Genomic DNA, 12,500 nt, shown 5'->3' on the forward strand with positions numbered 1-12,500 from the left:
TATTCATATGTTTAATACCTTCTACCTGCACTATTCATATGTTTAATACCTTCTACCTGCACTATTCATATGTTTAATACCTTCTACCTGCACTATTCATATGTTTAATACCTTCTACCAGCACTATTCATATGTTTAATACCTTCTACCAGCACTATGCATATGTTTAATACCTTCTACCTGCACTATTCATATGTTTAATACCTTCTACCTGCACTATTCATATGTTTAATACCTTCTACCTGCACTATTCATATGTTTAATACCTTCTACCTGCACTATTCATATGTTTAATACCTTCTACCTGCACTATTCATATGTTTAATACCTTCTACCTGCACTATTCATATGTTTAATACCTTCTACCAGCACTATTCATATGTTTAATACCTTCTACCTGCACTATTCATATGTTTAATACCTTCTACCTGCACTATTCATATGTTTAATACCTTCTACCTGCACTATTCATATGTTTAATACCTTCTACCTGCACTATTCATATGTTTAATACCTTCTACCTGCACTATTCATATGTTTAATACCTTCTACCTGCACTATTCATATGTTTAATACCTTCTACCAGCACTATTCATATGTTTAATACCTTCTACCTGCACTATTCATATGTTTAATTCGTCATTTTAATGCCAATAGAAAAATCTGTGACATACACACAATATATCATTCTGTAACGGCAATCCTATAGTATTATACCCAGTCCTGATGGTGGCGGTAACGTCACCATTATGCCGATTTTGACCAAATAGAGCGAATCTGGCGATGTCACTTCCGGTTCAACGGATCACAACATCCGCTAGATTTCTGCACTGTGCTACACAGTCAGATGTCCGGGATGCTAAGCTATCATCGTTTATTTGAATAACTAAGTCAAATTAACACTTTGACGTCATACCCCGCGGAACCCGCATTTTAATCAAATATCCAACGCTGCCGACATTGTTTTATAACCTTTGGAGCATACGCTGAAGTATTTGCAGCTTTCAACCACGAAAATCCGGTAAAAAATGGTCGTTCGTCCCGTTATGATCAGATGCACCAGCGGCCATGACAATGCGAAACGAAACCACAGTGCATAGCAAGTTGTAGTCCAAACAAACCCCCCGTCCACTTGCATTGGGCTCAATTTCCCAGAAGCCCTAGCAGCCCATATGATGACTTGATTTCCGGTTTCGTCATCATAACGCGACGGCCTCGTCATCAGGTCCCGGATAAATGCGCCGTTTCTTTTTAATTATTTTAAAACAGAGAATTAAACGCATTAAACAAATAGCGGGAATAGCGTATTATGCAGCGGCGGAACACTGGATCAAACAATTAGCGGCACTAGAACTTTATTAAGCTCTAATCAAGCCCTGAATATCGCATATTACGCAGCGATGCACATAAAGGCCGCACACGTGCGTGCGAGAGCGTGCGTGTGAGAGCGTGCGTGTGAGAGCGTGCGTGTGAGAGCGTGCGTGTGAGAGCGTGCACGAGAGGACTTCGGCCGGTTTTACGTAGATTACATCGGCCGTTAGCCAAACTAGCCAAACGTTGCTACATTTTGCTACATTAAGCGATTATAGGGAATAAAGCCATTACGTCATTTACGCCAACAGTTATGATGGCTTTTTGAGAGGTTACAACCACTCCAACGAACAGCAATGTCCGTGTTCACCTATGTGACCACTATGAGCACGAGTACCAATGAAGAGTACCAATGACTACCAAAAGTGGCGCTGTTGTGCCAGAAACAGAGAGAGAGAGATAGTGCTGCACTGCTGCCTGCTAATGAGAGAGAGAGAGAGAGAGAGAGAGAGAGAGAGAGAGAGAGAGAGAGAGAGAGAGAGAGAGAGAGAGAGAGAGAGAGAGAGAGAGAGAGAGAGAGAGAGAGAGAGAGAGAGAGAGAGAGAGAGAGAGAGAGAGAGAGAGAGAGAGAGGGAGAGGGAGAGGGAGCGGGAGAGAGAGAGAGAGAGGGGGAGAGAGTTGCACCACTCAGTTCACACGGGTGTGATTTTTTGATTAATTACGTCAATTACGTCAAGGGCCATCATAACACTCATCGTTTACTTTCTCTAATAATATAAAACATGAACCTTGGTTGAAAAAATGTGTCCTTTAAAATATAATACTATAATGGTCAAACAGAGTCAGTGTTAATGATGCTAATGAAGGCTCTGTTCCATTCTGGTCAAACAGAGTCAGTGTTAATGATGCTAATGAAGGCTCTGTTCCATTCTGGTCAAACAGAGTCAGTGTTAATGATGCTAACGAAGGCTCTGTTCCATTCTGGTCAAACAGAGTCAGTGTTAATGATACTAATGAAGGCTCTGTTCCATTCTGGTCAAACAGAGTCAGTGTTAATGATGCTAACGAAGGCTCTGTTCCATTCTGGTCAAACAGAGTCAGTGTTAATGATGCTAACGAAGGCTCTGTTCCATTCTGGTCAAACAGAGTCAGTGTTAATGATGCTAATGAAGTTTCTGTTCCATTCTGGTCCAACAGAGTCAGTGTTAAATGATACTAATGAAGGCTCTGTTCCCTTCTGGTCAAACAGAGTCAGTGTTAATGATGCTAACGAAGGCTCTGTTCCATTCTGGTCAAACAGAGTCAGTGTTAATGATGCTAATGAAGGCTCTGTTCCATTCTGGTCAAACAGAGTCAGTGTTAATGATGCTAACGAAGGCTCTGTTCCATTCTGGTCAAACAGAGTCAGTGTTAATGATGCTAATGAAGGCTCTGTTCCATTCTGGTCAAACAGAGTCAGTGTTAATGATGCTAACGAAGGCTCTGTTCCATTCTGGTCAAACAGAGTCAGTGTTAATGATGCTAACGAAGGCTCTGTTCCATTCTGGTCAAACAGAGTCAGTGTTAATGATGCGAATGAAGGCTCTGTTCCATTCTGGTCAAACAGAGTCAGTGTTAATGATGCTAACGAAGGCTCTGTTCCATTCTGGTCCAACAGAGTCAGTGTTAATGATACTAATGAAGGCTCTGTTCCATTCTGGTCAAACAGAGTCAGTGTTAAATGATACTAATGAAGGCTCTGTTCCCTTCTGGTCAAACAGAGTCAGTGTTAATGATGCTAACGAAGGCTCTGTTCCATTCTGGTCAAACAGAGTCAGTGTTAATGATGCTAACGAAGGCTCTGTTCCATTCTGGTCAAACAGAGTCAGTGTTAATGATGCTAATGAAGGCTCTGTTCCATTCTGGTCAAACAGAGTCAGTGTTAATGATGCTAACGAAGGCTCTGTTCCATTCTGGTCAAACAGAGTCAGTGTTAATGATGCTAATGAAGGCTCTGTTCCATTCTGGTCAAACAGAGTCAGTGTTAATGATGCTAACGAAGGCTCTGTTCCATTCTGGTCAAACAGAGTCAGTGTTAATGATGCTAACGAAGGCTCTGTTCCATTCTGGTCAAACAGAGTCAGTGTTAATGATGCGAATGAAGGCTCTGTTCCATTCTGGTCAAACAGAGTCAGTGTTAATGATGCTAACGAAGGCTCTGTTCCATTCTGGTCCAACAGAGTCAGTGTTAATGATACTAATGAAGGCTCTGTTCCATTCTGGTCAAACAGAGTCAGTGTTAATGATGCTAATGAAGGCTCTGTTCCATTCTGGTCCAACAGAGTCAGTGTTAATGATGCTAAAGAAGGCTCTGTTCCATTCTGGTCCAACAGAGTCAGTGTTAATGATGCTAATGAAGGCTCTGTTCCATTCTGGTCAAACAGAGTCAGTGTTAATGATGCTAATGAAGGCTCTGTTCCATTCTGGTCCAACAGAGTCAGTGTTAATGATGCTAATGAAGGCTCTGTTCCATTCTGGTCAAACAGAGTCAGTGTTAATGATGCTAATGAAGGCTCTGTTCCATTCTGGTCCAACAGAGTCAGTGTTAATGATGCTAATGAAGGCTCTGTTCCATTCTGGTCAAACAGAGTCAGTGTTAATGATGCTAATGAAGGCTCTGTTCCATTCTGGTCAAACAGAGTCAGTGTTAATGATGCTAATGAAGGCTCTGTTCCATTCTGGTCAAACAGAGTCAGTGTTAATGATGCTAATGAAGGCTCTGTTCCATTCTGGTCAAACAGAGTCAGTGTTAATGATGCTAACGAAGGCTCTGTTCCATTCTGGTCAAACAGAGTCAGTGTTAATGATGCTAATGAAGGCTCTGATCCATTCTGGTCAAACAGAGTCAGTGTTAATGATGCTAATGAAGGCTCTGTTCCATTCTGGTCAAACAGAGTCAGTGTTAATGACTCATCTGCATTTGACCAACACTGCCCTCTCTCGACCAGGCCAGCTCGCTCATCCCCACCGGCCCCCTGGTTATCTGAAACCCTCAGATCTGAACGAACACCTCTCAGGGCAGCTGAAAGGAAGTGGCACAAGACAAAGCTACCAGATGATCTCTCCCACTTTCACTCACTCCTCTCTGCCTTCTCCTTCTCACTAACCACTGCTAAAACCTCCTTCTACCACACCAAAATCCAATCCTGCACTTCTAACCCAAGGAAACTCTTCTCCACCTTCTCCTCCCTCCTTAAACCCCCTCCCCCCACTCAACCCTCATCCCTCACCGCGGAGGCCTTTGCCACCTACTTCGAAAAGAAGGTTGATGATATCAGTAGCTCCTTTACCCCCCTCCCCCATAAAGAAGCACTCGACTCAACCAATGCTAACCATAACATACCATGCATGTCCTCCTTCTCTCCTCTATCCCCAGACGAGGTCCTGAAACTAGTCACATCCACTAGACCTACCACCTGTCCTCTCGACCCCGCCCCGTCTCCAATCTTCCAGACCATCGCACCTGACCTGCTCCCCTTCATCACCTCCATTATCAACACCTCATTAACCTCAGGCTGTGTCCCATCTGCCTTCAAGTCAGCCAGGGTATCACCACTCCTCAAAAAACCAACTCTTGACCCCTCAGATGTCAAGAACTACAGACCGGTATCACTCCTTTCCTTTCTTTCCAAAACCCTTGAACGTGTTGTCTCTAACCAGCTTTCTCTCCATCTCTCACAGAACAACCTGCTGGATCCCAACCAGTCAGGATTCAAGAAGGCACACTCCACGGAAACTGCACTCCTCGCAGTCACAGAAGCACTACATGCTGCCCAGGCTGCTTCCCACTCTGCAGTCCTGATTCTCCTAGACCTATCGGCGGCATTTGACACAGTGAACCACCAGCTGCTCCTAGGCACCCTAGCTGATCTAGGCATCGGCGGGACGGCGCTGAAGTGGTTCTCCTCCTACCTCTCTGACCGGACTTACCAGGTTTCTTGGAAAGGTTTGCTATCATTCCCCCGCACCCTCCAAACTGGGGTCCCACAGGGATCTGTACTTGGTCCCCTCCTCTTCTCACTGTACACTAAATCCCTTGGCACCATCATCTCTGCTCACAATATATCCTATCACTGCTATGCCGATGACACACAACTGTTTCTATCCTTCCCCCCCTCTGCCACCCAGGTAGAAGAACGCATCACTGCATGCCTGGCTGACATCTCACAGTGGATGTCTTCCAACCACCTCAAGCTGAACCCAGACAAGACTGAGCTTCTGTTCTTCCCAGCTAAGTCCTGCCCTATGCGGGAGCTAACTATCTCCGTAGACAACGCCCTGGTAAAGTCTGTCCCGACAGCCAGGAACCTTGGTGTTGTCCTGGACAGTCAGCTCTCGTTCAAAACACACATCACAGCTGTCACTAGATCCTGTAGGTTTACACTCTACAACATACGACGAATTAGACCGTTCCTCACCCAGGAGTCAGCCCAGCTCCTAATCCAGACAACAGTCTTGTCAAAACTTGACTATTGTAACTCCCTCCTTACTGGCCTACCGGCATGTGCACTTAAGCCCCTCCAACTGATCCAAAATGCCGCAGCCCGCTTGGTCTTCAACCAGCCAAAATTCTCACACGTCACCCCCCTTCTCCGCTCCCTCCATTGGCTCCCGGTCGCTGCCCGCACAGAATACAAAACTCTGATGCTGGCATTCAAAGCAACCAAAGGCATGGCCCCCCCATATCTCACAAGTATGATCGTACCCTACAAACCCTCCCGCGCACTCAGATCAGCCAACGCAGGGAAGCTGGAGGTACCTTCACTAAAAACGCCGGGACAACGCTCCACACGTCCCAAACTCTTCTCCCTTCTGGCTCCAAAACTATGGAATGCACTACCCATCACAGTCAGAACTGCAGCCTCACTCCCAATCTTCCGCCGTAGTCTGAAAACCCACCTCTTCAGACTCCACCATGGACTCCACTTGCCCTAGCCTAGCCCCTTAGATAGCACATTATGTAGACTTAGATAGTATTTTAAACAGACTTATAGCTTGTTACGTAGACAGCTCTAGAATTGCACTTTATGTAGTCATAGCACTTTATAGTACACATGTATAATATATTATATAGTATAGTATGTATAGTTTACATAGATACTCCACTGTTACGTTCTTAGTCTACGCATGATTCATGATAACTACTTTTTGAGTGGTGTAAACCACTCCTACAACTGGCTTTTGTGTGCATAAAAAAATGACCATGGTTGCTATGTTCAAAATAATTTCTGACGTAATTAAATCACACCCGGGTGAACTGGATGACCGTAGCAACCGTGGTCATTTTCTCTGCGCAAAAACAGCCAGTTGTGAAATCACATCCGGGTGTGATACATACATTTATCAAAAATGATGGCTTTTTTTACTTAACATATTTTGTGTGATTTCATTACGTCAGACATTACGTCAGACCACAGCTGATCATGCTATATAAAACCTTACACCACTCAGTTCACACGGGTGTGATTTTTATTATATATGTGATGTATGCCATGCTTTTGTTATTGCTTAATGTAAGTCGCTCTGGATTAAGAGCGTCTGCTAAATGCCTAAATTGTAAATTGTAAATTGATGCTAACGAAGGCTCTGTTCCATTCTGGTCAAACAGAGTCAGTGTTAATGATGCTAACGAAGGCTCTGTTCCATTCTGGTCAAACAGAGTCAGTGTTAATGATGCTAACGAAGGCTCTGTTCCATTCTGGTCAAACAGAGTCAGTGTTAATGATGCTAACGAAGGCTCTGTTCCATTCTGGTCAAACAGAGTCAGTGTTAATGATGCTAACGAAGGCTCTGTTCCATTCTGGTCAAACAGAGTCAGTGTTAATGACGCTAACGAAGGCTCTGTTCCATTCTGGTCAAACAGAGTCAGTGTTAATGATGCTAACGAAGGCTCTGTTCCATTCTGGTCAAACAGAGTCAGTGTTAATGATGCTAATGAAGGCTCTGTTCCATTCTGGTCAAACAGAGTCAGTGTTAATGATGCTAATGAAGGCTCTGTTCCATTCTGGTCCAACAGAGTCAGTGTTAAATGATACTAATGAAGGCTCTGTTCCATTCTGGTCAAACAGAGTCAGTGTTAATGATGCTAACGAAGGCTCTGTTCCATTCTGGTCAAACAGAGTCAGTGTTAATGATGCTAATGAAGGCTCTGTTCCATTCTGGTCAAACAGAGTCAGTGTTAATGATGCTAACGAAGGCTCTGTTCCATTCTGGTCAAACAGAGTCAGTGTTAATGATGCTAATGAAGGCTCTGTTCCATTCTGGTCAAACAGAGTCAGTGTTAATGATGCTAATGAAGGCTCTGTTCCATTCTGGTCAAACAGAGTCAGTGTTAATGATGCTAACGAAGGCTCTGTTCCATTCTGGTCAAACAGAGTCAGTGTTAATGATGCTAATGAAGGCTCTGTTCCATTCTGGTCAAACAGAGTCAGTGTTAATGATGCTAACGAAGGCTCTGTTCCATTCTGGCCAAACAGAGTCAGTGGCCGCAGTTACATGCAGGCTGAGACAGAGAGAGAGAGAGAGAGAGAGAGAGAGAGAGAGAGAGAGAGAGTGAGATTACTGAACAGCAGACTGATGGCATTTCGTCCTCTCTTCTCCGTCTTTCTGTGAGTCCCCCGATGCACTTAGCCTACAGTAGCATGAAGCATCCAGATACATATAGGCTGGCTATAGGCCTATCAAACATGTTTGAAAATTATCAGTGATCATCAACTCGGGACGGTTGGATCTTTGAACACTCACAGATCAGGGGGATCATCATCACTGCTGCTGCTGCTCCACGTTTTTTTCGTGTGGATTTCGGATCTGCAAAATGCACGAAATAACACGCTCTATGTGCAAACTCCTCGGCGCGCCTTGGATATGAGCGCCTTGGAGTTGGAGCGCCTAGGAAATGAGCATGCTCAGAAAGACCAGAATGAACTTACATCCAAAGCAGTGTATACATGAGTCCAATTTTCTTTCAATCGCATTGAACATCGGAATAATCCGGCCAGTGACATCGGAATGGTTTTTAAATTTTCATTCGGATTTAAGTTTTTGTAGGTGTTTACATGACAACGTTTAATAGGATTTAACTTCTATTCGGAATTAAGAGGGGTTGAAAGCCCTCATGTAAACGTGACCAGTGTTAATGATACTAATGCAGGCTCTGTTCCATTCTGTGTATTGGGTGGGTGCATAGGTTTGTGTGTGCATGTGCGTGTGTGTCTCACCACAGCTGGAAGGAGGCTGCTTGTGTGGAGTCGTTGAAATCGATGCCCACGGAAACCGTAACAGAGGCCTCTGGTTCAAGACGATCTGAGAGACAGACAGACAGACAGACAGACATACAGACAGACAGACAGACGGGGGGGGGGGGGGGAGTGAGGAGGACAGAGGGGGGGGGTTAACAGAGCGTAACAGACAGGCGTGCAGAGCGTCTGTGTTTGGTACTCCACACACCGAGGCCGTCTGAGAAATACATCTTTCAATCTCACTGAAATACATGAAGGTCTTCTAGCATTATATCCAAAACACCTGCCTGTCAAATACCGTCCACGCAGGCAGACAGGCAGACAGGCAGGCAGGCAGGCAGGCAGGCAGGCAGGCAGACAGACAGGCAGGCAGGCCGGCCGGCAGGCAAACAGGCAGACAGGCAGGCAGACAGGCAGGCAGGCAGACAGGCAGGCACACAACGCACGCACGCACGCACGCGATCCTGTAGGATATCCTACCTGGCCTCAAGGACTGTCTAAAGAGGACGAGACGCGAAGACTGTACGGGCGATGCCATGTTGCTCCATGTTGCTCCATGGAAGGAAAGAAACATGCGCAGTTGAGACCAGGAAGTTGTACATTGTGACGACCCTCTCCTACCCTGCCCAACTGGCTGATTGGCAGGGTGGAGTTGGATCGTCAGTGAGATTGGACGCCTATATAAGTGTCCATCTGCCTTCACTCCTGAGTCTTTTCTCCTCTCTACTGGTTTGTTTGTTTGTGTGCCTTGGTTTACACCTTACAACATTCCCACTGCACATACACTCACACACATGCACTGCTTACACGCTGATGATCATTCATATTTACTGACATCTTATACTTGTGATTTAGTTAGTTAACCTTTAAATACATATATTTGTATACACTTTTAACTGTGCCTGTGTCTCCCTTTTGTTGCAATCATGAGTCAGATTGTAACACATTTGGGCATGTACAACTTCCTGGTCTCAACTGCGCATGTTTCTTTCCTTCCATGGAGCAACATGGCGTCGCCCGTACGGTCTTCACGTCTCGTCCTCTTTAGACAGTCCTTGCCTGGCCTGGTGCAGACCTGTGCCCCGAGGAGTTGTCATTATTAGCCCATTTCGACCAAGAATGATTCTTCTAAATCCCGAAAAACAGTGGTTCTCAAACTATTTCATGTCAAGGACCCCCAAAAATATCTGTAATTGGCCGCCGACCCTCATCTGAAAATATGTTGTTCCAGACCCCCCCCCCCCCCCCTCAGAAGCAAAGATTTGAGTTAAAAACGTTCGCTCTGAAATAATATATATTCAAAGATTTGCGCCACATTTTCACGAATTTTCAAAAATAGCAGACCTACAAGCTCGTAGCGCGGCACTCGGTGCCGCGCTACAAGCTTGTAGATCTGCTATTTTTCAATAGCTAAAGTATAACATAATGCTTAAAACACCAAAAGGGGTTTTATTAATATTATTATATTGTCTGCCTCCTCTCAGCTCTTTAAGTCCATTCGATGCAAAAATCAGTTGATGTTTGAGCACACTGGCTTTTTCCTTCTTTGTGTGTGCGTGCATATTTTCTGCCTATAGTGTTGGGGCAGTGCATGGGGAGGCCTCCAGACCCACCTATAGTGTTGGGGCAGTGCATGGGGAGGCCGCCATACCCACCTATAGTGTTGGGGCAGTGCATGGGGAGGCCTCCAGACCCACCTATAGTGTTGGGGCAGTGCATGGGGAGGCCTCCAGACCCACCTATAGTGTTGGGGCGGTGCATGGGGAGGCCTCCAGACCCACCTATAGTGTCGGGGCAGTGCATGGGGAGGCCTCCAGACCCACCTATAGTGTTGGGGCAGTGCATGGGGAGGCCTACAGACTCATGGGGAGGCCTCCAGACCCACCTATAGTGTTGGGGCAGTGCATGGGGAGGCCTACAGACCTACATACTCATGGGGAGGCCTCCAGACCCACCTATAGTGTTGGGGCAGTGCATGGGGAGGCCTACATACCTACAGACTCATGGGGAGGCCTCCAGACCCACCTATAGTGTTGGGGCAGTGCATGGGGAGGCCTACAGACCTACAGACTCATGGGGAGGCCTCCAGACCCACCTATAGTGTTGGGGCAGTGCATGGGGAGGCCTACAGACCTACAGACTCATGGGGAGGCCTCCAGACCCACCTATAGTGTTGGGGCAGTGCATGGGGAGGCCTACAGACCTACAGACTCATGGGGAGACCTCCAGACCCACCTATAGTGTTGGGGCAGTGCATGGGGAGGCCCCCGGCCTTCAGGTGGAGCGTGTCCATGGGGTCAGAGGTCGTGTTGGTCAGGGTGACCTGGACAGAGGTCATGGCGGGGTCGTAGAGGCAGGGCCTCCGCGGGAAGCAGTACGAGGCCGACAGGCCTCTTCCTGTCATGTGATGCAGGAGGTCGAAGGTCGTCGCTGGGCTGAAGGGCTGCACGCACACCTGAGACACACACACACACACACACACACACACACACACACACACACACACACACACACACACACACACACACACACACACACACACACACACACACACACACACACACTTAACACCTGGAGCACATAACCCGCTATACACACACCTTTTATTCCATTATCCAACTCTGCATAACACGCTAAACCCACTATGTCTTTAAGGTGTTTCATTGGCCGTCGTTAGATGGTGCCTATGGAAATATATATGGAGATCCAGGTGTTGATAGTAAGCTCCATATATGGTGTGATGAGGGCAGATCAACGTATGGAATTAATTCTGTGTTGGCCATAAATGGAGCATGTCACGAGGCGTGACGGACTGGCTGACTGGCGGGAGATGTAGGTGTTCATAGTAAACTGTTCTAACCCGTTCTGAACGGGACCCCCTTTTGGTGTTTTAAGCATTATGTTATGCTTTAGCTGGAAAAAATAGCAGATCTACAAGCTTGTAGATCTGCTATTTTTTATGAAAATGTGGCGCAGATATACTATTCTTTCAGATCGAACGTTTTTAACTCAAATCTTTCCGATTACAGATAATTTTGGGGGTCCTTGACATGAAAATGTTTGAGAACCACTGACAGACACATGAGGGTCTTTCAGAAAACTGTCAGGATTTAGAAGACATTTGTAGAATCGTCCTCAGGTCTGAATTAGACTAAATCTATTCAGGTCCTCAGGTCTGAATTAGACTAAATCTATTCAGGTCCTCAGGTCTGAATTAGACTAAATCTATTCAGGTCCTCAGGTCCTCAGGTCTGAATTAGACTAAATCTATTCAGGTCCTCAGGTCCTCAGGTCTGAATTAGACTAAATCTATTCAGGTCCTCAGGTCTGAATTAGACTAAATCTATTCAGGTCCTCAGGTCTGAATGTGGGTTAGACTAAATCTATTCAGGTCCTCAGGTCTGAATGTGGGTTAGACTAAATCTATTCAGGTCCTCAGGTCTGAATTAGACTAAATCTATTCAGGTCCTCAGGTCTGAATGTGGGTTAGACTAAATCTATTCAGGTCCTCAGGTCTGAATTAGACTAAATCTATTTAGGTCCTCAGGTCCTCAGGTCTGAATTAGACTAAATCTATTCAGGTCCTCAGGTCTGAATTAGACTAAATCTATTCAGGTCCTCAGGTCTGAATGTGGGTTAGACTAAATCTATTCAGGTCCTCAGGTCCTCAGGTCTGAATGTGGGTTAGACTAAATCTATTCAGGTCCTCAGGTCTGAATTAGACTAAATCTATTCAGGTCCTCAGGTCTGAATGTGGGTTAGACTAAATCTATTCAGGTCCTCAGGTCTGAATTAGACTAAATCTATTCAGGTCCTCAGGTCTGAATTAGACTAAATCTATTCAGGTCCTCAGGTCTGAATTAGACTAAATCTATTCAGGTCCTCAGGTCCTCAGGTCTGAATTAGACTAAA

The 12,500-nt window shown here is 45.6% G+C and overlaps 1 protein-coding gene across 1 annotated transcript in view; it reads right to left on the reverse strand.

Annotated features, from left to right (window-relative positions):
* The window catches only part of LOC306919021 (AP-3 complex subunit beta-1-like), a gene marked incomplete at its 3' end in the record, with an annotated part of 13,391 nt that extends 2,351 nt beyond the window's left edge, over positions 1–11,040 (reverse strand). The window contains exons 1-2 of the mRNA XM_079531871.1: positions 10,824–11,040; positions 8,568–8,652 (exon numbers count right to left, since the gene is read on the reverse strand). Of these exons, the coding sequence (XP_079387997.1) occupies positions 8,568–8,652; positions 10,824–10,992 (254 nt within the window). The remainder of the gene's footprint in view (positions 1–8,567; positions 8,653–10,823) is intronic.
* Between the last annotated feature and the right edge of the window lie 1,460 nt (positions 11,041–12,500).

This window comes from Electrona antarctica, assembly GCF_951216825.1.
Source record: "Electrona antarctica genome assembly, contig: scaffold_842, whole genome shotgun sequence".
Classification (NCBI taxonomy): domain Eukaryota; kingdom Metazoa; phylum Chordata; class Actinopteri; order Myctophiformes; family Myctophidae; genus Electrona; species Electrona antarctica.